The sequence below is a fragment of the Chrysoperla carnea genome, chromosome 4 (assembly GCF_905475395.1).
Source record: "Chrysoperla carnea chromosome 4, inChrCarn1.1, whole genome shotgun sequence".
In the NCBI taxonomy this organism is placed as follows: domain Eukaryota; kingdom Metazoa; phylum Arthropoda; class Insecta; order Neuroptera; family Chrysopidae; genus Chrysoperla; species Chrysoperla carnea.
In genome coordinates this window covers 44,708,910-44,736,654 of record NC_058340.1, presented here as the reverse complement: position 1 = coordinate 44,736,654, position 27,745 = coordinate 44,708,910, and the positions used below count along the sequence as shown (strand labels likewise).

Sequence of the window (27,745 nt, the reverse complement as noted above, 5' to 3'; positions counted from 1 at the left end):
ATTATCATTATTATTTATTTAAATTTGTGAGACAGTAATATTAAAAATGCAATCCATACAATTATATATGCATCCATACAATTCTATAATCAAAGAAGTGTATCGTTACCATGGAAACGAAACTCACGCACGGAGCGAATACATCCCTCTATATTCCATACTCCAATAAAGAAATAACACACACTTAAACAAATTTTACAATTGATGAGCCCTGAACCTATACTATGTCGTCGATGATCAAGTAAAATTACAGACCAACCGTGTAAATACGATGTAAATAATCATATATGCGTTAACTTGTAAGTACATATTTCGACTTATTATACGTGTTATGTTACGTATATGTATTAAAGAGCACTTGCGCAATACCAATTGTTATCTATTAATATATTTATCTCACTGCAATACCATATAACAATAATATTATTAAAAATATTTAAATCTAAACTAATATAATAAAGCTGTAATCTGTGTATGTACATTTTTATTTTATTAACAGGTTCTCATTCAATATAAAATAATAAATGATAGAGAAGCGAAATACATAGTTTAAAATCCATGCGACTGTCTATACATGGGAAAAGATTAACGTTAATCCTGAAATAGCGTTTTTTTGACAGCTTAATCCAATTCAGAGAGTAATAATTTTATATCACTGTGTCCCTGTTCCATAAGTAGGAAATTCCAAGCTTGACGATGGAGTAGAAGTTGACACAGAAATTAAATAATTTTTTGATCCAACTTCGTCAAATTTACCTGATGTTGCTTAGGTAAATAAATTCTGTATTGCCTGTTCATTATCCAAATGAAAGTTTAATTTGTAATGGTACGTAAGATGGAGTAGAAGTTGATACAGCATTGATGAATTCAGCCTTGGTATTCTAGTACTTGCCGGTTTTCCAAATCATATTTAATGAATCAATGTTTAGAAATATAACTAGATAAATAATATATAAGTGATACAAAATATCAACGGTCATTTACTTTCTTTTTATTGTGTGTCTATAGGCAATTTTATTGCAGATATGATATATACAAATTACATACTGAACATTTGTGTCTTAATAACCTAATCGGTGAGGTTTATTTTTCGACCATGGGTCTAATTTTCTTCATTTGACAGCGCGAAAAGCTTTAAAAAGAGGAGAATATAATAGATTTTGATAAAGGTATAAAAATCTCGGATACCCACAAAAAATAGCTAGAGAAATAATTTATAAGATTGATCTTTCGAAACTACTTAATAATAATAAAATACTAGATGTGCATGTGGGTCTCTAGCACCAAAGCTAAGGGTCCTCTGTACCCGCCTTGAGAATGACCTGTCACCCGAAGACGAGACATAATAGAGAAATAAATATAAGATTGATCTTTCCAAACTACTTAATAATAATAAAACATAAGATGTGCAAATGGATCTCTAGCACCAAGACCAAGGGTCCTTTGAACCCGCCTTGAGAATGACCTGTCAAGAGACATCTTCGGGTAAAAGGCGCTATTAAAATCAGATGAAACTATAGGATTCTGTCGAAGTCAGATGCCACGCAGAAAGTCCACATCTTCTCCGCCGGGTTCTGTCCCAGGATTGATGGATCCAAGATTTCGTACCCGAACATTCTGAATCTGACGCCCTGCAAATTCCTGCAGGTGCAAATATCATGTATGGAGGTTTCGCTGTCCTCCATACAGGCTCTACTAGTGGAATCATCCCCATGTTATAAAGGTGATAGTTCAATCGACCGTATTCTGTCAAGATTCCCAAGCCGAAACTACTGGCCAGAAAGTGTATCTGTTATAACAGAGACAACAACAAATTTTCCCAAAGTATAAACTGTCATCAATGTTTGCTTTTCATAGAATCAAAATCAGAGCATATACGTTAAAAAAAATCCAGACAGGCTTACTTGCCAGGCTTCAGCATTCCCTCAACTACTAACATTGAGTAAAGCATTAACTAGAAAACCATAAAGTTTTAGTGACTTTTAAAATTGTATTATTTAATAAGTGGCGAAAATTTGTTGTTGAAAATATCGGTATATCAAAGAAACAACAAAGAAAAAGGCATCGATGTAACTTGAATTATATAAACAACAACTAATCATTCAATTTACATGGTTTTATTCATTTAAATCGAAAAGTAATATTAGATCTACATCCAAGAATAGTAATACTATTTAAATATTATAGAATTGTAAGTTGAATTGATTTTGTCAATTTTAATGTAAAATCAACTGATTAGCATGATTAATATATTACATGGAAGGTGAGGCACCTGTTCTTTGTATAATATCTATCTAAATGCACTCACATCGATTACACACTTAACAACAAATAAATAGGTTTGGTTTTTAGTATGAAAACATAAAATGCAGAGTCCGCATACGAAAATTCTAGCTAATATTTATTTGACCAGTCTGCTGCCCTCTCACACAATCTCACTTCTTTTTGTTATTCGTTGTGTGCGTAGTCATGGTAGTCATTTTGGCGATAAAGGAGGCTGTTATGACTAATTTGCAATTCTTTGCATGTTAATGTTATAGAAAATGTCAAATTAAAATTATTGAAAAACACTAATTAATTAAACTTAATGCATTACAAATTGTGAAAATAAGAAATCAAATTGCACAAATATTATTTTTCAAATGTAAGTTATTATAATTATTTATTTAAATTTGTGAGACAATAATATTAAATTTTCAATGTAAGTCATAAATGCAATCCATACAATTACATATGCATCCATACAAGTCTATAATTAAAGTAGTGTATCGTTACCATGGAAACGCCTCCAATAAAACTCACACACGGTGCGAATAGGTTAGAATGTAAGGTGCATACTGTAAATAACTTATTTCAGATATAAAAAAATATTTCAGATAAAAGTTTCACAGAAAGCCTCCTAGTCATATATTAATACTGTAACGTATTCGCAGCTTTGATTGCCCTAAAGTATCTATAACCACTATTATCTACAATAAAGGTTATTACCATTTTGGCTCTAATATAGCATGGTTATGGAGATATAGCCAAAAAAGGTTTTCCTTTAAATGGAGGCACTTCCTTTGTCTATTTTTGTAAGGATTTTGTGCATTTACATTCGGTACGTGATACTGAACCTATTTAATTTAAAAAATAACTCCTTTATTTATGGATAAGAGTAACTCGCTTCTATATAACCTGTATTAAATAACCAAAAATTAACTTAGTCAAATGAATTTTTATCTTAATTTTTTACGCCTACAACCAACTATAATAAGTGTATTTATTGATAACGTTTGATTAGTTGAACATTCGCCTGTAATCAAATGGTATTGAACAGTATATGATTATTATGTATAGAAAGTATACATATAATTATGGTTCTTATTAGATTATACAAATGGGTCTGTATTCAATTACAATAATCTTATATATTCAAACAATGGAAAAGGCTGTAATGATTTTATATCGTAGATAACGAAATAATGTACATTACCTATTTGTACCTTTTTAACTAAGAAAATTACGAGCAAAACTCGATCATCCAGGTACTTTACAATTTAATTTGTGACTATCATTCATTTCCATAATCTAATGCATTTCTTCAAACCGTTACCACTTTATTTTAAAACATAAAGTTTCCAGGAATCATATCCATTAAGACTAATTCTTGGAGTTTAGTCCTTACTAATCGGCTTTCTAGTGATCGAATGACCTCGTTACGTTTTTTGTGCGCAACTTATCGTGCATACCTATCACTTTTAAGTAATGCGTGTGTATAACTTGTATACTTCTGTTCTGTCGGCAAAGCATCTATTGTTTCAAATAACAATAGCCTGGCGGGTACAGCAAACTATACAACATATACGAACCTCGAACAAATAGATGTGTAGTTGTTATCAAGTTATACATTTTACATTTTTGAAACGAGTTATTTACATTGGCCTCTACATTGGCTTTTTTGTTAAATTACCCATCCTGTGTCATTTGATTTGTTGCCAGGACTCGGAAACGGTATCTTAATACTATTAATTCATAAACGACATTTGTATCGTATGTCACCGGGACTGTCTCCACGTTTCTAGCGATACCGCATTTATTGGAATCCACTAACATATTTGAAAGAAAATTTTTTATCTTCTTTGAAATTTTAGGATTGACAACCGTCGTAGTGAAATTTTTTTAAGGTGAATTACCCGAAATCTCTCAGGTTATCACTATGATTCCGACGATGCCACAGTTTTAAAAATTACATTTTAGGTTTTTATTCTACAGTGCAACAACTGTTATTCGGATAAAAATATCAATTTATCGAACCATTTATGATGCAGTTGAATAAATACATAAATACATGACGTTCGTATTTTTTTTAATCAATTTGTTTACTTTATAAATATGAAATGATAATGATAAAAGGTATTTAGATAAGACAGTAAACGACCGTTGACTGCTAGCTAGTTAGCTAACTGGCTATAATATATTTTTATTATTAATATTTTTATGTCTGATAAATAACTTTTAAGGTGTATAAAAATTCAAGCTGATAAGATTTCGTGTTACATTAAATTACAATATTGACACATAATATACATAGAGCCAGTCGAAACTGATAAATTTTAATCGTGCTCTCGACTACTTGCATTAGTATATATCGTTTAAGCATTTGGTATATCATAAGAAGTAGCGATTGATTCAAGAATTAATCATCAAAAGATCATTTATTGATCACATTTAAACGAGGAAATAAAACCGAAAAAAACAGAATGATCGAAGAAAAAACCGCGTCAGTAGATTGTTATGAGAGCCAGTGGAAGATCTTTATCTGAGTGTACTCAACAATATCATATTAACGTAAACTGGTGCTTTTTCGATTTACACCCATAAAGTGTGGCAGAAGTACCCTACCTCTGCAGGACACCAAATTCTCGTTATTACACATAATTAAAAAAAACGAATAAACGAATATCGTAGCATCAATATTTATTAGCATTACAAACTTAGAACTAAACTTAGTATACCTTGATATATTTTATATCTACATAGTATAACAAGTTCATTTGGGTAATGTTAAGAAGAATGTAACCGACCATATTTTATAGATATGCAATTTCTTAACTTAATCGAATTTCTTAAGAAATCTCACCCCTTTGGTATCTATACTTTCTTGTAGAGTTAGAACAAAGCTGTTGGCCTTATCTTAAGATGAAGTCCGCAAGAAGTCCGAAGCTCACACCATTACAATTTGGCAATTCTGGCTCTTAGAGTATAAGGGAAATACTGAATTTATATTAATCATTATTAATTCTTAATACATATTATTAAAGAGTGCATAAGTTATCAAGTAATCATTTTCTATGCGGCTTAGATAAAATAGCTTTAATGTTCTGAACTGAATATTCTCAGAAACGATTGTTAGAAAAGTTAAAATGAATAATAACTAAAACGATGTTATTGATTTCTATGCGACAAATATCGATAAGGGAAGTGTATGATTTCTTTTTGCATTTGGAAATTCCTTTGCAAAACTCAATTTTGATAGAGTTTTAAATTAATAAATGTAAACCGCGTTGTCTTGATATATAAAGTGCTTCTTATACTGCATACACCTGTCCGATGATGATTTCGTGGTGAATTTATAATTAAATTAACCGACTAAAAGGTGCAATTAAACAATTTTTATAATGTTCAAAGTCCATAAATATCATTTTAAACGCGTAACTCTTGTGTAAAAATATAATTTTATTCTTTTAAAAAATCATAATGCTAATACACTTTTGTTCATCGAAATTGAAACCATACAAGTTTGATTTTAATAGTAAAAATCACAAACTACAAAAATTAATATTTTTGAAGAAAAACAAAAATTTTTTAAATGCCGTCGCGGGATCCCTAGTAGGTGTTAAACATTGAAACTATTTTGTATAGAAAATATACGTTAAAGAATAATTTATTGAAAATGAATATTAGAACAAATAATACAAGGTGTTCTAAAACTGATTATAGAACTCGGAACTTCTTGAAGAAGGTTATGAAGACAAACGAAAAAACTCTATGCCATATTTCGATCAGAAGCCTAATTTTTGAGATACTATTATTGGAAAAATTAAAAAATCCATTCATTCTTAGAGCACTGAAAGTCATTGTAGGCTCGTTAGCCGTGCACTTTTTTTTATATAGAAATGAATATCATAAAACTGTAATTTAATTGAGCAGTTATTGTTGTCTTTATCGTCGCATTTCATTATCAAATTATCTCACTTTCTTTGGTTATTAATGACAATTCTTATAATTCTGAGAGTCTTTTGCTATTGATAACTGGGAGTTGCAACTTGCCAACTGGCGATAATAATTCGTACCAATTAAAATCAGAAGAAGACCCGAATTCAATAGTTACAATTTATACCACCTGATTACTTAACATTTATCAATAAATATAGCACATCCTCTAATAAAGCAAGAGGTAAAGGTATATTTGAGTTTAAAAAATGTGAGGACCGAATTTTATCATTTGATTCTTGTTCAAAACATCTTATAAATTAACATTTCAGATGTTGCCAGAAAATCGATTGCCCCGATTTTTAATATCAAACAATATTTAATATAAAAATAAATTTGTATATATTTTTATTATTTAATAAGCCGCTCTGTCACCACAGGGAGATAGGCTTCATCAAAGGGAGACTAGCGGAAACACGACGACTCCATCCAAGAACCTATATATTTTTGTAAAACTGGAGAAAGTCGTGAAAAATTTTGCCCAACACGTATCCTCTCAAGAATTCCATTCCAACAACGCCCATAATGCAACTCGCAATACAACGCATTTTGCACAATAAACAATAATAATATTACATTACCTAAATGCTTGATTAACTTTTTTTATTTATGATAAAATAATAATTGTTGTATTTAATAAAAAACTAGTACAGATTTCAGAGCAGAGTGAACAAGTTAATAATAATAATAATAATTTTTATACAAAATATACTCCGTTATATCTTTAACAATTATATACAGTTTACTTTATATTTATACTACATCAATTATTTTTGACAAAAAAAAATTATTTTATAGTCTTCTTAGCCATCCATCACCTTACGACAAAGATATGTACTGACTTAAATTTTCTGCCGGCAAATCATGATGTAACATGATGCAAAATTAGTAGACTAAAATAGTCGGTATCGCTTCGTTTTTTTTCAAAAATATAGAAATTCCGAATTTAGAAAAGTCATTCGGTTGTATCAAATGCTTTTTGTTTTGTCAAAAAGTGCCAAGTGCCATTTTTTATTAACCGGATATTGTTTTAAAAAATTATCTTTGGTCACAGATTTTTTGATACACAGTTGATTCCAAAAAAAATTTAAATAAAAAATACTTTTTAGAGCACACGCTTTTATTGTACTGTAAAGTAAAATTAATTTTTTTTTTTTTTTTTTAATCACTCATACATGACTATTGGTAAAAGCTTGAGATGCTCGATATAAAATAAAACAATGAGTCTGAACATCTCAATGTATGTATGTAATGATCATTGTATGTAACTATGTTTGTTCGGGTGGAATCTTGCAATTTAGATTTATATTGAGCGCCTCAAGCTTTTATGAATGGTCATGTATGAGTGACTAATAGAAAAAATTTTTTTCTACTTTTTAGTTAAGTAAAAGCTTGTGCTCTAAAAAGTATTTTTTATTTAAATTTTTAATTTAAGCCTAAAATCCTTATATATATCAAATATGGTGAAAGCGATAGCAAAATCAGGACGCTGTTATCATCCAAACTAAGCGTGCATGCAAAATTTCAGCTCAAGCGGAAACCGGGAAGTGGATCAAATTTGACTTGTAAGATTTGATTACAGGCAGACAACGGGGCAGGTAAAACTAAATAAAAGCTTGTAAAATAGATTTTGCACATCTAAATACTGTAACTAGTTTTGTATATCTAATTAATGAATAAGTTAACAAAGTATAAATATCTGGACGTGTATTGTAGAAAAATAAAATTATAGTTTACAAAAAAATAACTCGGCCACGTCTTTATGTGTAATAAGAACTATTTTTGCCGCTCTATGCTATACGATTTAAACAGGATTGCTAGCAAAAAATAATAATATTGTCTATGCACGCCCAGGGTCAAGTAAGGATTGGATAAGCTTTTAAACAGAATATTCGCTTAATACTTGCAAAATGGCAAAGAAGATTTAAGATGCAAACTGTAATAATTTTTCAATTAATAAATTGTGAAACAAATACTTAACAACCAAACAAAGATGATAATTTTTACCTAGATCATGAATTTTTTTTTGTTAACATAACCTAACATTTCCTCCGGAAAACGGAACAAGGAAATAATATGTAAGACAATTACATAACAACTACCTTAACTTTTTATTTTAAAAACTGTACTAATTTGAAATTGAATTAAAATCGATTGTGATAGATTTTCAATGTTATAAAATTGATTGATTTTTACACGAAAGTTTATAAATATTATTTAACGGATATCCTCTTGTTTCTTTGCAATTGTTTTTTTATATATATATTATACATTATATTGCACTATAAATAGGTTGAAAGTGTTTATCTACACGTTAGCGTTAAAATAATTATAAAAATTAAGTCAAAATTATCACTTTTATATATTTCCTTTGCAGGAACGACAATAAAATATTCTTCTAGTTTATGAAACTACATAATTTTTCAATTCCGAAGTCCATTATTAATTCTAAAAATTCAATTTTAACTTTGAAATTTTTATTAAATCCGAATTTGGAATAGGCCCTTTATCTAAGTTCTTTGTTTCATTGCAAAGTTTTTGAATGTAGATGTGAAAGACATCCAATTCGGTAGAGTTGGATACTGATTTTACCAGATCTGCAACCATCAACAATTACGTAACTTATCCGGTTATGGATCGTCATATTTGTAACAAAGAGATTTGAATTTTATGCACATGTCTCCAAATCTATTAATTATGAAAGTGTCCTAAGGTAATGCACAAAATTTGATCGTCCATCCGCTTACTCCAATTTTTTCAACGATCATTCACATTTCATTTACGACAGAAAATTTTAATATAATATTTAAATGGTGGACTTACGAATTCGAAATTATTCATTAGAAATAGGTATTCATCGCACTTACATAGAAAAAAGAAAAAATTCATTAATTTTAACAAATTTACAAAGCCAGACTTCGAACTCATCTATTACAAGTATTACAACCAATGACATGACGTTTCATTCTCGTACAGTTATGTCACGTTAGCATGTAAATTAACACATTGCGATAGAAATTGATCTGAATAATTTTCATTACATTCGAACGGAAATGATTTATCGATATTATAATTTCTATATCTTACAGTTACATATGATATAATTTTACACTATTTTAAATGCTTTTTGTTTTACAAGCCTTACGATAAGGCGATTTTGAAATGTAACTATAAAAACAAAGATTACTCCCGGGTAACTATATGAAAACAAAGCTTACTGCTTCTATTATACTACAAGTATTCAGCTTTGATCTTTTATTTTCATCATTATCATCGGTTTCATTTTATTTTTTACACCTAAATATCTCGTTTTGTAGTTAACCAATCAAAACAAAAGTTGCAAAGCTTGATGGGAGACATCATGTTCTGACATCAGTATTATCTTCGAGTTGCTAATTTAGATGCTAAACGGTAAGAGATAGAATATTATTTTGAATTAGAAAGTTGATCCTCATAAAAAATCAAACAATTTATTTAAATCTAACAAAATATTTCGAAAACTTTAGCTTTCGCAGGAAATACGAGTTAAAAATATATCATTATTGCGTTGAATCGAAAGAAAACACGCTCACTACCGTAAAAGTGATTTAGCCAAAAGTTGTCAAGGGCAATAGAAGAAAATGCATTTAAATGCAATAATGACATATTTTTTAAGTAGTAAAAATATTAGAGGGGTTAAGAATGTACGAGCACCAGGGCGAGATAAAAGGCTTGATTTTTTTTATATGAAGTTGGGCTAAGTCTAAATTAATTCTGAAAATTTTAGGGGGGTTGGCCAATTTTTTAAATAAATGACTTCAAAAGTAGGCATATTTAACATTGGTCTTATGGCAAAACCGTAGATGGATGATATGTTTTCATAGATTTCTCCAAACCTAGCCGGTGGAAATTAAAAAAAAACTATTTAAAGTTATAAACTTAATAAATTATTAAAAAAAAACAAAAAAACATTGTGGCCGACTAATTAAGGATGTATGAGCACGGTAGTGGGGACACAAATTAAAAAATATATTTTTTTTTTTAATTTTGATGGTAAAAAGTAAGAAAAGTAAGCATATAATTTTCCGATATCTGAAGTAAACTACATTCATGAAGTTATAATAAAATTCATCATCATAGTTGAAAATAAGGTACAAATAATTTCAACCTTAAATCTAAAATTACTATGGCGCACGTACTACCTTAATAATAAAACATTTATTTATATTTACAATATTTATAATAATTATGTAAATGTAACGTTAACATGAACGACGTAAGTAATCCTATTAACAGTATGAATATGATGATGCTAAGTGAATATTAAATTGTAATTTACATAATACTATTGTTTTTGCTACGTTTCTTGCTTACTATATTCAAACACAACAGTAAGACAAGTTTTAATATTATGTACTGTAATATTTATGTTTTAGCAATACATTGTGTTAATAAACAAACTTGTTCACACGGACGTCAATTTCAACGTACGTTAAGCTCCATTTTCTCCATAAACTCCAGAAAGTAAAACTAAGAAATTCTAACAAACGTTAATTTAAATCTTAATCAACATGCACTAAATTCGACGTTACCAACCCATATGGACCCCAACCCCTTCGCTAGACAACTTTAAATACACTTATCCGAAACTACAAAAAAAAAATTTGTTCATCTCATAAAATTTTTTACAAATTCATAATTTATCGTAAATGTTTCTGTAAATAACAATTTTACAGAAAAAATAATCAGAGAATAAATTATTGTTTAAATGATTTTATGAACTTTAGGTACTAATTATTAAAATTTCGGGTTTCTTATAATAGGGATGTAGAGTGTAGACTAAATTTTTTTTTATCACTTCAGTTGAAGAACTCTCACTGGACGGGCAAAAAAGTAAAGTTGGTTTTTAAAATCTTTAGTAGTATGAAACATACGAATGTTTAAAGTTCCTAATTAAACAAAGGTAGATATAGTTTAGTGACTTCATTACACGATATCACCATAGAGACTACATATAAAACTTTATTTACTAAAGGGATATGGGCAACAATCTTTGAATGCTTCTATTTACTGGGTGAGGTTTAATAAAAATTTAAAAGTTAGATAATTTGATAATTAAATGCAACGATAAAGACAGCAATTGCTGGTGTTATTGTTGTTATTTTTATAATTGGATTTAAATATATAATTATTAATCTCACTTTTTTAATAATAATATAAAGACAGCCTCCTATTTCATAAATGCATTTTAGTCATTGAATAAATTTATTAATTGATTTGGTTAATTATCTCGGAAATTAGGCTTCAGAACGAAATATGATCAAGAGCTTTTTCTTTCGTCTTTATAAGCTTATTTCAGAAGTTAATAGTTCTGCAGTCAGTTACAGAACACCTTGTATACAACTTTTTCGTCTAATTTTAATGAACGTCTCTTAAAATTGCTATTTATAATAAATAATTTATTACCAAAATATAAATAACAGTGCCGAACAGTCAGTGGCCGTTTGTTTACATTAGCATGCATGATATTGAACAACAGAGTATGAAGATATTGATCTGAATACTAATCAAACATAAATTTATAAATTTATTACGATTTAAATCAAGTAGATCACGCCAAATACTACTATTGATATTCGTTTGGCATATTTAAAAGTACGAGTGAGATATCTTCTACATATCATGTGCATGTGCAGTCAGTCAGTCAATACACAGTTTACAGTAGGTATGGTAAGATGTAGTACCTAGTAAGAGTCCAAAGTCACATTCTGCAGTTTTTAAATATATATTGCATACTTACTTAACAAAATATAATAGTATCTTTCTTATCCACATTGCTTAATGAATTATGTACTCTCTAACACTCATTGATTGGAAAATGTACACTAATCTTTCGAGTGAACTGTAACGATAGCATGTTAAAAAGGACGCCTTCAAGTACAATCGCTCAGATAAAATTTTCAAAAAAATTACATAGTATTGAGAAATAATAATACTATACAAGCAGAGGCAATTTTCATTGGATTATTTTAATGCATGGTTTTAAAAAAACGTATGTAGACTTTGATTCAAGGTATTACACCTTTCCCTACACTCAGTTATTAAATTTATTATCTTAAATTTGAACATATCGATTCTTTTCATTTATATATAGTAAAACCTCGATAATTCGATGTAAACCGAAATGAATATTATATAATGTTTTTTATTTAATCCACCTCGGCAAGAAAGTCCAGTAGTTGTCAAGAATATTGGCCACCCTATAATTTATTTCCTCTTTAGTCAATGTTCTTAATTATACTAAAATGATTTCTTTTTCAGGTAAAGAATCAGAATCTGCTACAAAAATAGGTGGTTCTATTTATATAAAAAGAAAAAAAGAGAAAAAAAAAAACGAAGTTCCATTGTTTGACCCAATAGACGCCTTATAAAATAATACCAGGTACATTTTTTTCATTTCCCTCGACCAAAAGAAGACCCGGAAACTTTTTAAACACCACACTGTATATGTTGAAGAAAACGCCTTTCAAATTTTCGGAAAACACAAAAGTGATAATTTTTTTTTAATCAGATTTATATTTTTATTACAACTTTTTGTTATTATTTTTAACTAGCTGACCCGGCGAACTTCGTACCGCCTAACAATCAATGTTAGGCGGTACGAATGAAATGGTGCTCATAGATGGCGTAATGAAATAGACTAAATTTAATTTTTTTTTATATATCTATATAAATAGTAACTCATGTATGATTCTGATGTATGAGCTATATTATTGTTAAGTTTCACTCAAATCCATTCTTTAGCTTTTACGTGAAAGTGTAACAAACACACAAATAAACGAACAAACATCCTTACTTTCACCTTTATAATATAAATAGGCACAGGGATGGGGATAAGGATATGGATAGGGATGAATACTAAATTATAATAATCAGGATTTTAGATAATCGGGGTTCTACTGTATTATCTATTTTAATTTTTAATAATAATAGCTAACAATCATGATAAAATATTTCATTATTTATGAATAATTATTGAATATTTTAAGAATTTTGTTTATTAACTATAAAAATTTTATGTGCAAAGTACTCACATAACTCTCATATTCTAATCATATTTTTTATGTATTCAAAATAATATTTCTATTTACGTGCTAATACACTCAAAATATTATAACAGTAACGACTATCTTTTCTTTTTTATAATTATTATCGTATCAATTTGAAAATTCGAAAATAAAATTTAGAGAAAGTCATGGGGAAACATCAAAGGTAGTAGTTTGACTTACAGTCAAACCTGGATGAGTGAAACCTGGTTAAGATGATTCTATGAACGCCAATATCAATATATTCGATATTTTTAAGCATTACAAACTTAGTATACCTTGATATATTTCATATATACATGGTATAAAAATAGCTCAATTTAACAGTTTTAAAAAAATTCAAATATATTTGAAAAAATCCAAAATAATTTTTACTTTCGATTATAATGTAGTGATGATATAAATTTCCGGTTTTGAGTATGTACAGGTTCATCGTCACATAGCTACAGCAGGCAATAAATATTACTTTTATATGAAAGTAGGTAACAACATCTTCAAATGATACGCCATGACATGACATAGGTAGTACACACATGAATGATGAACACATCATTATTGATTATGATTCATCATCAATTATCCAAATTCATTTTTATTTTTACCAATAACTGTTTATTATTTTCAAATGATACAAAATATACTGGTTTAAACGGACAAAAATAATAATGTCTTTTGATGTAGGGAAGAATTCCTTACAGTCAGTTCTAAGATGGATGTTATACGGAGGTATATTCGTTGTGTGCGTAGTCATGGTAGGGATAATAAAATCGATGCCAGCGCTTTAAGTGAAAAATTTTGGAGATAAAGTGGGCTGTTATGACTAATTTGCAATTATTTACATGTTAATGATATAGAAACTGTCAAATTAAAATGATTGAAAAACACTAATTAATTAAACTTAATGCATTAAAAATTGTGAAAATAAGAAATCAAATTGTACAAATATTATTTTTCAAATGTTAATTATCGTAATTATTTATTTAAATTTGTGAAACAAGAATATTAAATTTTAAATGTAAGTTTTCAATGCAATCCACACAATTATATATGCATCCATTAATTCTATAATTAAAGTAGTGTATCGTTGTCATGGAAACGAAATTCACGCTCGGAGCGAATACGGCACATATATACCATGTATATAGTTTTCCACACTTTCCAGCTTAATTATTCGACCAAAAACGTACATCATATTCTTTAGAATTGGTGCTATAAGAACTTATGATCGATTTTAATTTCCCATTGGTCGATAATTAAAATAATATTTCTCAAATTTTAGGGATTTTCAGGAGCCAATTGGTTTTGTACAAGACAAAACTTAAGGTAGTACGATCGCCAAGGCAAGTTAAGCCTTATGGTTGAAATTATTTGTACCTTATTTCCAACTTTGATGATGAATTTTGTTATAACTTCATGAATGTAGACGAAAAGTAGGAATACAATTTTTCGATACTTGCCTTGGTTTTCGATAGATCGAAAGCTAAATAACTAAACAAAATTTTCAATTTTGAATAATTTGAAAAATACTCTAGATATCGAAAAATTTTATTCTTATTCGTCTTATATTGTCAAGTTATAATCATAATTCATCATCAAAATTGAAAATATATAATTTTATTAATTTGTGCCCCCACTACCTACTCATACATCCTTAATTAGTCGGGCAAAACGGTTTTTTTTTTTTTTCAATAATTTATAAAGGTTTTAATTTTAATTAAAATAGTTTTTTTTATTTTCCACAGACTAGTTTTGGAGAAATCTATGGAAACATATTATCTATCCATCTACCGTTTTACTATAAAACCAATTTTAAATATACCTACTTTTAAAATCATTTATTTATTTAAATAATTTAATTCAGAATTGATTTAGACTTATTTCAACTTTATATAAAAAAAAATAAGCCTTTAATCCAAATTTGCCCTGGTACTCGTACATCCTTAAATTATTTAATTATAAATCGTGGTTATAAATCCTGTAAAATAGCTATAAATTATAAACAAATTCTATAAGCGATGAGCCATGACTTACAAATTTCAGAAAACAATACCTGTGTATACCGCGTTTAAATTAAAAGAGAAAACACACATTCAATTAAAAATAATTGTTTTGTCCAAATAATAACAACAAAATTTTGATAAATAAATTTTTTGATGACAATGAAAAGTTTAAACATTTATTATGTACCATATGTATACATTGTATTGTAATTTTATTACAATTATTTTATAAACAAAAAAAAAACTTAATTCTTTTTTCTCTTTTTGAATAAATTCACATCAGCATAACAAATCTGGCTAAAATTATACCAAAAAAAATCCATTTATTAATGAGCGTAATAAAAATTTACTTTTTATCGTGACTCGTATAGTTCACTTCTACTTTTTTGAATAAAATATATGTAGGTACCTACTTTCACTATAAATTATAAACATATAATCGAGACAAAATGACAAAAAACTTAGACAAATGAATGGTTTGTTGAAAAATTTCTCCCTTTTTAATACGCTTTTATTAGCTTGGTGTGTATAGATAAATATAGATCTATGTATCCATGTATCCATGTAACGGAATCTTTGAACGTGATTTTCACTTCAAATAATAAGACAATACAATAAGTCAAGTTTGTCCGTTTATTCTGATCAGGATCTTCAGGATTAACGATTTTTTTCCAAGCATGAAAACCCGGTAGTGCCACGTACTAATTCTAAGTAGCTAGCTACTTTAAAAAGTAGAAAATAAGTTAAACACGATTTGGTAACTAGATGAACTAAAAATTTGAAAAATTCAAAAAGAAAAAAGAACGAGAGATGTTGTGTGACACCCGGTTGGAACTATATTCCTTTCGTATGTTGGTATATTATAAATATACCACTTACTTTTTTTTTTTACAAGATATTTTTCTGAAAATTTAAGGTATTAATTTTAGAAGTCAAATTCTTATTTTATTCTTTAAAGAATTTTAATTTTATACCTACTTCTGGTCTTTACTGTATGAATTTATTGTAATATTAGTTTAAAAATGGCATACTTCTAATTTGCAGTCAATTCAATACATACGTACTGCTTACATTACGTTTGGTTTGATCAGGATATTTATTATGACATAACATAAAAATTTCCTTGTACTTACTTTAAATTATCTCTGTTATCTTTAACTTCTGATAACTTTCACAACTCAATTTTTTTAAATGATAAAATATAAAATTTTGACATAAAGAACAAATTGACAAATTTTAAACATATTTTTGCATTTTCTCAAAATTCATAGCGAAGGCGAATCGAGTGTCGTTTTTGTTTTGTTGCACTTTTTTTGGTTTTACCTTCCAAAGGAACATAGTTCCAAAATAGAGTAATAAAGAAAAAAATCATTTTTTATTATCACTATTATAAGAAACAAAAGCTTAAGAGAACTATCCAAACAACAAAAAGCGCGTATTCTTGTCTTGAACCGTAGATATATATACAAAAGTTAACACACTTAAAAAATCAAAACAAATATTTAAAATTAAAATTGCTGAGTAATTAATAAATATAATAAATAAAAAATTACTCATATGTTTTACTATCTTGAAAATACAGTAATTAAAATATATTTATAATTGTAAACACAATAGAAAAGAATGCAAAATATAATCAATTCGAATTTGCTGCGTTTTAATTATTTTTTTAAAAATAAATGTACCTGTAGCTGCGCGGCTGTCAATAACAAGTGATGTTATATCAATTATCTAACAAATTTTTAATTAAGATATAAATAAATAAAGTCATTATTTATTACTATTTTTATACAAGGTGCCCATTCTAATCGATATTTCTAAATATTTTTTTAAACTCATATTTTTATTATAAAACCAAATGTACATTTGTTTCAAAATTTTATGAACTTTTTATAAGACACAAAACTGCCTAATATCCTTAAATGAGCTGGCGGATGCAAATGAATAAATGTAAACCTGGTTTGGATACTGGAACACGTGGGCATTCCAGGAATTTGTGAATTCAGCGAGTTTGCTAAAAATGGCATAATGTTGCCGGACACAAGCATCAATAATAGACATCCAGGAGTACCGTTTGCGAACTGAAAGCTGTTTCTTAAAGAGGATATCTTAAAAAAGTCCAATCTTAGATAGCTAGACAGGAAGATACACTCCTGCTGTACTTAAACAGCTCCAATTGGTTCATGGAGTGGTGATCGGAGATGGGCACATATAACTTTAGTAAAATTTCAACATTCTCAGTATCATTCAAGATCCTGAAGGCCTAGTATTTCCTGGATTATCCTCTCTCTTACACTAAGTTAGTTCTCTTGGGATCTCAGGAGACTCTGAAGTGAGCCCCTTCAACCGAAAGAGCCAAATGAGAGAAAAAGAGATGGTTTCCAAGGAAATAATAGCTCTTCAGAAATTTGAAATTATAAAATTTTGTTAAAAATATATTAAATAAAGAAATATTTATTTGCACAATTCTTCATCTCCGTCTAAACTTTGAAAAGCTATATCTTTGACATTGTTGTAAATTTAACGTATTATACCCTGTATATATGAAATATATATGAAGGTATACTAAGTTTAGTCCCAAGTTTGTAACGCTTTAAAATTATGGATGCTACTAACAAAATTTTGCTATACCTGTATATAATCACTTCATTAGTCCATTCCCGTTTGTCTGCCTGTCTGTCGTCTGTCCGTCTATCATCACGTTAACTCAAAAACGAAAAGAGATATCAAGATGAAATTTTTATAACGTGCTTAGGACGTAAAATGTGAGGTCGTTGAGAATGATCTGGTCGCTTACCGAAGTCAAAAACTTGGATTTAACATAGCTTTTACATTACAAACAACATACCAAAAAAAAACAAAAATGTCTGATTTGATGCAGGATTCAATGCTTAACTGATTTATTTTAAGAGATTTTTGATGAATCGATTAAAATGACGCACCTTGTATATAGTGATTATTTACTAATATTAATTAATGTGCATATATGCATATGAATTGAATTTCTTGTAATTATTATTTATAATATAATTGAAAGTAATTATTTATTTTTGTATTTTATAATTAAATTTGATGCATAATTATTATTAAAATCAATTATTATTTCACACGCCATGCCACCATTCATGAAAATATTTAAATTATGAAACTGATGGAGTAGGCGATTATGTCATTTTAATGAATACGCTTCAATCATATAAAGGAATTAGAAACATAAACCGAAGGAAAATAAATAAAAACTAAAACAATACAGTTATTCTGGGTAACATTGGATCTTTTTTGAAACGAATTACTATTTTTTGCCAATAATTTATACCAAATACTAACAGAAATTATGACTTAGGTCAATTCTTTCCCTACAATCCCGTATAAAATTATTGTTTTATTACCCATTCTATACGTATTATATTCTATATCGTATGTACATAGCTGTACAACTACACTGCATACAACTAATTTATTTTACTGCTTACTGTAGTGTACACTACTACAATAAAATACAATACAATCAAATACACTAAAATTAACACACGCATACACCCCTCATTAAAAATAATACTCTAAAAATATTTAATTTAATATATTTTAGAGAAACTTAACGGTGAATATAGTATATTACATATCTATAGGGAGCAAAATGTCTCAGATCTCAGTAAAAGACTGATATGGTTCAATATTATCTCCAATTTCTTGATATTATGGCTTCAAAATTTATTTTAGTGATTAAAAAATAGGGGATCGGACTAAATTTATTTTATGACTTTAGATGAAGAACTATCCCTTTACGAAGTGAAGTTAGTCTTTCTAAATCTTTACTAGTATGCAAGAAATGAACGTTTAAAATTCCTAATTAAGTAAAGAAAAGATACCCACTAATGACGTCATACGTGGGTATCGCCATACAGATTACATATAAAATTTTGTTTTGCTAAAGGAGACCTTTAATGCAATCTTTGATTGCTTATAACTTCTTCGTTTTTAATTAATTTTAATTTCACTTTAAAATTTTGCCATGGTATCAAGTCTTGTTTTACATTTTTATGGGTAATATGCCCAAATCGACATCAAGATTATCCCTTATTGTGGATTTGAGTAAATTTGCGTTATAATCCAAATTGTCGATATTTATAGATATCGACGATGATAAGTTGTATGTTTTGAATTGTATTTTTTGAAAAAAACTCAACTTATCATTTTATTTCGTATATTGCGGTATTTATTTCAATAACCTCAAACCGAACTCGGTTTGAAGTTAAATTAGATTCAATGGAATTTTTTTCTTCGATTTTACAGTACAGCTTGTATAACCGTTATTATATAATATGTCAAAAAAAATGTTACTTTTTAGTACACAATAATAAATTACATACAAAGAAAAGTAAATATAAAAAGAAAAGAACCTTTAAGACATCTATTCCTTTTTTTGAATTAGGTGAAACGACCGCCATACCGTTGGTCGGTCGTATATGACATATTTATTTAAGAAGTTTATACAATAAGTACTCTGTCGCTATTCAAGCAAACTTTTATATTTCTGGATCATAAAACAGGATAATTTATTTATATCCTTTTTTGTTACTTTTCTTTGTCTTGTAAGTAAAGGTAGACACATTGTTATTAAGGCTGTGGTATTATGTGATACTCTTTTAAACTAAAAAATTGAACCAATCTTGTTTTATTTGTATACTAAATATATAATTACTTATACAGTGAGTCGCATTAACATGAAGACACCCTCACACATTTAACTGAAGCCTTAATCTTAAACTCAGCCTCCTGCAAATTGACAAATAGGGCAAATTCTTAAAATTAAGTCTAGCGCTTTTTGTCTAGAGATGGTTAGAGATCATGTAAAACGGTATATAGGCATAAAAAAATATTCTAAATAACTTTTTCTAATAATTTTTTCGATATCTCTAACCATCTTTCGCTAGCAACTGGCGCTAGGCAAAATTTTAAGAATTTGCCCTATTTGTGAATTTGTAGTAGACTGAGTTTAAGGTTCAGGTTTCTGTTAACTATCTTAAAAAAAAAAACAACCCTCTTGATAAAAATAGCTAGATTATTAAGGGGTTTACAATCTTTGAATACAGAAATAATAGAATAACGACTAAAGAAGTACCAACAGGGCCGGATTTAAAATTCTGCCGCCCTGGGGCACTGAAGAAAATGCCGCCCTATGACTGAAATTTTATTTTAATAGTTTTGATATCTTATTGGAAATAAATTAATTAAACTATTTTAAAATTTTTTACTTAAATTTCCTATATTATAATATACAAAATTTTAATTTGATACATAATGCATAAATTATATTTCTTGAAAGATAAAATGTTTATTTAAAAGAATTAGTTAATTATATATTGTATAGAAAATGTTTTCTCACTTTCCAAATTTTGCCGCCCTAGAAAATTTGCCGCCCTGGGCACTAGCCCCGATTGCCCCTAGTGTAAATCCACCACTGAGTACCAACAAAAAATTTTGGTGGCAATTTTTCTTTATTCGTACTCAAACTGGTTCATTTTTTCTTAATTGAAGTGTACAATAAATAGTCAGTAGATATGTAATTTACTGGTAAAGAATTTTCTGTGCAATAGACATATGAGTATTTATTTTGTGTTCTATTACGTAAACTGACCAATAACAATAACCAATAATTAATATTATCGACTTTGGTTTAAATCCTTTTATTGGATTATATTATTTATTATTATACTGAACAAAGTGTTGTTCATTTCATCTCTTTTTACTTTTGATGTAGATATTTCATTCTACATTTTTATCATTTAAAAAATTTTAATAAAAAATACTTTTTAAGGGACAAGCTTTTATTGTACTTAAAAGTAGAAAATAATTTTATCTATGGGTTACTCATACCCGACTATTTGTAAAAGCTTGAGGCGCTTAATTTAAAATATCAAAAATGAAAAGGAACGTCTCATCTACTCCACATACCTAATTATTTTCCGATTCATTCTTGATATTAAGCGCCTCAAGCTTTAACAAATAGTCGGGTATGAGTGACTCATCGATAAAATTATTTTCTACTTTTAGTACAATAAAAGCTTATTTATTAAAATTTTTAATTTAAGACTAAAAAAAAGTATATATATCTCAAATATGGTGGAACCAATGGGAAAATCAGAACGCCACAACCTTATCATGCATTGTCATCCAAACTTAATATGCATGCAAAATTTCAGCTCAATCGGAAACCGGGAAGTGGATCAAATTTGACTTGCAAGTTTTGATTACAGACAGACAACGGGACAGGTGAAACTGAATAAAAGCTTGTAATAAAATAAGCCATTTTTCCTATGCTTTTATTAGTTACAATATAGGAGATATATTATCTTTTTTATTTAGCTGACTGTTAGCTTTACAAAAGAAATGTCCAAAATACACCAACTCGAGAACCGTTATTTTATATGAACATATATATTATTCTACAACCAAAAAGTTCAATTCAAATCTATATCGCCAAATTCAGCATTAATTTTTGTAAATAAACAAGTGAAAACCAACAATTGACTGAGTTAATTGTTGAAATACCATGTATAGAGAGTGTTGATTACTCTATCAAATTACAAATTCGTACATGTCACACATATATAACTAATAATCCCATATAATACATACTATAAAATTGGCATCTAATGTGTGCCCTCGTGAGTAAACAGTGATGTTTACAAAAAAATGTTTCAAACAAAAGTTGTTTATTTTTTAATAAACTATGATAAGGAACATTTTTTACATTTAAACTTTTATTCTATCTCTAACGGCTTACAAGGTGAGTCCGTAGGATCCAATTGACCTATGTTGCTCATTTACGAAATCGACCTTACTTTTTACGACCTGATTGCGCTGTAAAAATTTCAGCTTGACATCTTTTATCGTTTTTGAGTTATCGTGTTCATAGACGGACGGGCGACCTTCATATATACATGGTATAACAAATACGTTGATGGGTTCTGCGATTGCTTTACGGTTGGTCTCATACACATTGCGTACTGGCGCCCTGTTGTTGATTATAAATACAATATGAGTTGGTTCAGGTAAGTTTTTCTGAAGTCAAACCACTAAAATTTAGATATCATTATCTAAAAATTTTTTGTAAATTGTCATTTGTAATAATAACAATAATAATAATCGACTTTTATCATTAAAAATAATATTTGTACTTTGATATACGTTTTTATTTTTATCACTTCAAAAATAATTACAGTCAAACCTTGTTTAAAAAGTACCAAGTAAAAAAAATTAGATTTATTTCTCAAAAAATATAGATCTCAAAACGTCGATATCGAATAACAATTTTATAACTAATTTGAAAAAATCTGTGATAATGTAGAATTCTATAGCTGAAATAATTTTTAAAATCGGTTAAGTAGTGAACTCAAAAATGACGGTTTCACTTTTTAATTGTTTTTTACTTTTGGTGAGGAACATTAACTTTTTTAAAAATAAAATACAGTCCATGTTACTTGCTAATATTGTAGCATTCTATAGGTGACAAACTTTTTTAAAACGGTAAAGTGGATAGCTAAAAAATGAAAATTTGTATATATTTTTAATTTTTATAAAAACTTTCATACCCTATTTCACCCTTTTAAGGAATAAATATCGAAAAAATTCTTTCTTAAATGACACTTTCAGTATAAAATTAATAGCTCGAAATTTTATACTTCTATCATTGGCGATCTGTAACTGAGATAACAGAGATAACATCGTTTTGTTTGTTTACTTACTTATTCTTATTCTACCTGGAAATTCCGCACTAAAATAATTTTGAGCCTCAATGACCTTCAGTTTTAGTTTTGCTTTACTATCATATAGATGTTTATTTGAAACATGCCGAAACGAAGCCTCAAATCATTATCAGTACGTGAAAAAATTAAAGTTAATATTCATTTATGAATGAGGCAAGACACGCTATGAAGTCCAATTCAATCACAATGTTCTGAAGGACAAGAAAAACTAAAACGTGAACGTTTATCAGAATGTCCTGAACTTAAAAAGTGTTTGCTAACAATGGGTCAAACAACTTCGTAACAAAAACGTTTCGGTAAGTGGACCGATGAATAAAGAAAAGGCACACTTCGTGCGAAGGATCAGTATTCATAACTTTTGTAGCAGCAATGGTTGGTTGGAAGTGTTTAAAAAAAGAAACGCTATAGTTATAGTGATAATAAGTTATATTTTATTTAATATTCGAGCCTCTGACCACTATTAATGGAACCCTCTGTAAATGAAACAGATATTTATTCATACCTGGATATCTGAGACACTGGGTAAGTATAATATCTCTATAAGTGAGACAAAATTTGAAGGTCCCTTAATGTCTCACTGAACCAGGTTTCACTATAATAGTTAGAATTAGGATAATATCGATATTGTTTAAGAAGTATCGGTCTTGAGCCAAATTCAAGCTACGGTGACTTACAGAGACTAAAAAGTTGGATAAGCAAAGTCTGTCTAACTACGCTTACTGATTCGTTGTGTGTGTAGTCATGGTGGGGACAATAAAATCGATGCCAGCGCTTCCAGTAAAAAATTTTGGCGTTAAAGGAGGCTGTTATGACTAATTTGACATTCTTTACATGTTAATGTTATTGTGAATGTCAAATTAAAATTATTGAATAAAACTAATTAATTAAACTTAAAGCATAAAAAATTGTGAAAATAAGAAATCAAATTGCACAAATATAATTTTTTAAATGTAAATTATCGTAATTATTTATTTAAATTTGTGAGACAATAATGTTAAATTTTCAATGTAAGTTATAAATGAAATCCATACAATTATATATGCATTCATACAATTCTATAATTAAAGTAGTGTGTGGTTACCATGGAAACGCCTCCAATAAAATTCACACACGGTGCGAATAGAGATAAAACTCCCAAACAGCCCTAAGTAAAAACACAGGACACAGTCCGGTATTGACCTATGTGCAATTATTTTAAGTATTATTTTTTAGTAGACCACCCTATAGTAACCACTTAAATAAAAAAAGAGGAAGACAAATTTCAAAGAATATATCTTTATCAAAGTTTGAACAGCAAAGAACAAACGATTATATTTTTTCTAAACTAAACAAAGGTGAATCAAGAAGTGTTAATAATTTCTTTTTGAAATGTATATAAGAAATCAAAACGAATTTTAAAAGAATATTCTTAATAGACCCAAAATATAGAATTAATGAGAAATAAGAGAGGTATAGACGTACACACGAAATATCTTCATCATAATAATAAGTAGTCTAGCAGTGATTAAGATTGGGGTGAATTAGGACAACAAAGTTATAGGTATAGCGTTAGTGAACGCGTATATAGTGAGGGGTTAAATTACATGAAGCATGTGATCATGTTTTTATAATAAAAGTAATTCCCACGGGGAGTGCATTACATATTAATAAATAATATACATATTATTGAAATAAACACTGCTTGCTCTTACTTAGTGACTAGGAAGCAATTCTTATGCATTTTATCACATAACAAAAATACATATTTTTATTTACCACTCACTATGTAGGTATTTCGACCGTTATGTTATTTGCAATAATGCAATCTTATTTGCCAACAAGCCGTGGATAGAGTCTGGTTCGACCCTTGAGGTCCACACGAGTAATTTCCCAGAATAATAAAAAGTTATAAAACTTTTCAAAAATAAAAACTCGACCGACTCGATCGAATGTTATGAAATTCTTTTCGGATCATATTGCCGTTAATACGCTTCGATCGGCACTTCAACGAAGTCGATATCATTTTTTGTTCGCGCGATATCAGTCAGGATAAAATTTAAGAAAAAGCTCACCGACTTGAAACAGCTCGACCGAATTATTTTCGGATCATTTTGACAATAATATGCGATAGATTCCTCCTGTTAATACCTTGTCCTAACCATGAAAAGTAAAGAATGTTGAAAATTTCGATTTCTCAAATCGGACACAAGACAATAACTTTCTCAAGTGGGAAGTTAAAAAATTTTATTTAATTAAGGAAGAATAAACAGTCTGTACGAAACAAGTCTTTCATGAAATTTGTGACCTTGTTATAAAATGCATCCTGATTATTTGGACTTTTTCAAGGTCGCTGATCACGAATATGGTGTCTAAAATCCACCAGAGTTCATCTTTGGAATTTTATACAAAATTGGTCATGAAAAATGTATCCAAAATTGGTACTAGTGGGTTTTTTAGTTTGCTTATCACGATGTCTTACGCCTCGATGTACTTGGGGGCTAGGTTATCAGGGGATTAGCAACCTCGAACATCACCGAGTAATTATTTTGGTCGCATTTTATAACAACTTAGAGATAATCTAGGAGTTGAGATGTTCAGCCAGTTCGTTCCGGTTACCAAGTGTATCGAGGAAACTTTTGAACATCATTTTCGTGAAAAGTAACCTCAAAAATTTGATCGATTTCGATAATTATTTAACAGTAAAATTTTCATTGATTGTATAGAATAAAAATAGGAAACAAATATAATTGACTTACTAAATCATCAATAAATTCTCTAATTTTAACTTTGACCTTTGATTTAGCTTCATTTTCAAACGTGAAAATTTACTACCATACTGAACCTATTTAAATTAAAAAAAAAAAAACTCCTGTGATTTAATGCAGAAAAAAATTCTGTATTGTTGTCTGAAGTAGAAGTAATTTCTGTTTAATATGTTTTAATTCTGAACATACACGGCGTCTACAATGTATCCATTTCAAATTGAAAATTTACTCACTATATTTTAGCTATAATTTAATTATAAATGGCTCCTAAATAAATTTTCCCGAAAATGAGGACCATCGAAATTATTTTCTGTTTCAAATACATCTAATTTTATAAAAAAATATAATGTAATTTCAGAGTTGTGGCTTTAACACTAATGGGCTCTCACTAAAGACATCAAATAATTTTAGTTTGAGACTCTTTGGGTACTAAAACATAAGAAAAGCAAACTAAAGTTTTGTTCTGTATGAAAATTGATAAGGGAACATCTATACACGTGATTTATTTAACGTTCTTACCGGCCGGTGTCAAATAAATTGATTTTCCAAAATACCTGATTTTAATAAAAAGTAAAGTATGCACTTAAAAGAAAAACTTATAAGCTTTACTGTTTAATTTAGGCATAGAAGTCTAGTAGAAGTTTTGCAGTCATTCGGTAGTGTCATAGACATAATTAAACCTTCATAAATGCAGTTATGCACGTTTATCACATTAAGGACATTTATTATTTCACCTACTAGCAGTACCATAGAATATTATACAATAATTCTAAGGGCAGTACTAAACTATTTAACAAATTAACTGTTAAAAACACATACAATTATGGGTCTTTTGACAAGTGAAAAGTAATAAAACGAAATTACATCCCACAATCCCAAAAGTCTCAAAGGCAACTCATTCATTTAGGCTTCCTAAACACCATAGCATGCCTTTTAATAAATTTTTTGAAGACCTTGACTTAATTATTCAATTTTGATAAAAATACATAAAACCGTTTTTATTTCACTTTTAAATTGGTCATATTTGATAAAAAAAATAAATCCTTGAAATATTTCTGATTACAAATGCAATATTTCTACCTCGAAATAAAGTCCCTGATATATTTATCTGTAAAACAGCACATTTAACAAAAAAAAAATACTGAAGAACTTTATAACGGTGTTATTAGAAATAAAAACACTTGTCACAATAACAAAATAATTACACACATACACAAAACAAAACCTTCAAATAAGATTATTTAAAAAATTTTAAAAAAACTTACTTCTTGCAGCATCTAAAAGACATTTTACTTCTTTAATGAGTCTTTTGATTTGTTGACTCGTTTTATTTAACTCATTTTCATGTTTATGTAAATTTTCACGAAATTGTGGACTATCTGTTAAACAATCCGTAAACTCAAGCGGTGGTAATTCAACACCCATTTTTTATAAAGTATTATTAACTATTTATTAAAATTGTTATAATTAATATGATTTATTATAATTGATGTAAATTGAAGCACACAATAAATTAAAAAAACACGTCAAATAAACATTATTTTATATTCACTAAACTCACTCACATCTTCACATAACAAGTGTCAACTCCAAACTAAACTGTAAACATACATGGAATTATTTTTGTGCGACTGGAGAGACCTCTTGTAGTCTTTTTCAATTCTTGCTTATTTTTATTCAATCAAATTATTATTTTTATTTTTGTATTCATATTTTATACTTATTGACTATTTTCAAGGTTTTCTTTTAATATTTATCTATAATAATTATAATTTTTAATTCATTTTACTATTACCCGACATGCAAATATACCTTATTACATTGTCTTTCAAATTAATTACTCAATATGAATAGATGCTGTTGATTCCTGTGGCTTACTTTCAATCCTTCGA

At 28.4% G+C, this 27,745-nt stretch overlaps 1 protein-coding gene across 5 annotated transcripts in view; it reads right to left on the bottom strand.

Moving 5' to 3' along the window:
- The window catches only part of LOC123297828 (rho GTPase-activating protein 26), a 227,983-nt gene extending 200,677 nt beyond the window's left edge, over nucleotides 1-27,306 (bottom strand). For all 5 annotated transcript variants that reach the window (XM_044879624.1, XM_044879625.1, XM_044879627.1 and 2 more), the window contains exon 1: nucleotides 27,119-27,306. In XM_044879624.1, coding sequence (XP_044735559.1) covers nucleotides 27,119-27,278 — 160 coding nt within the window. In that variant the 5' untranslated portion in view covers nucleotides 27,279-27,306. The remainder of the gene's footprint in view (nucleotides 1-27,118) is intronic.
- Between the last annotated feature and the right edge of the window lie 439 nt (nucleotides 27,307-27,745).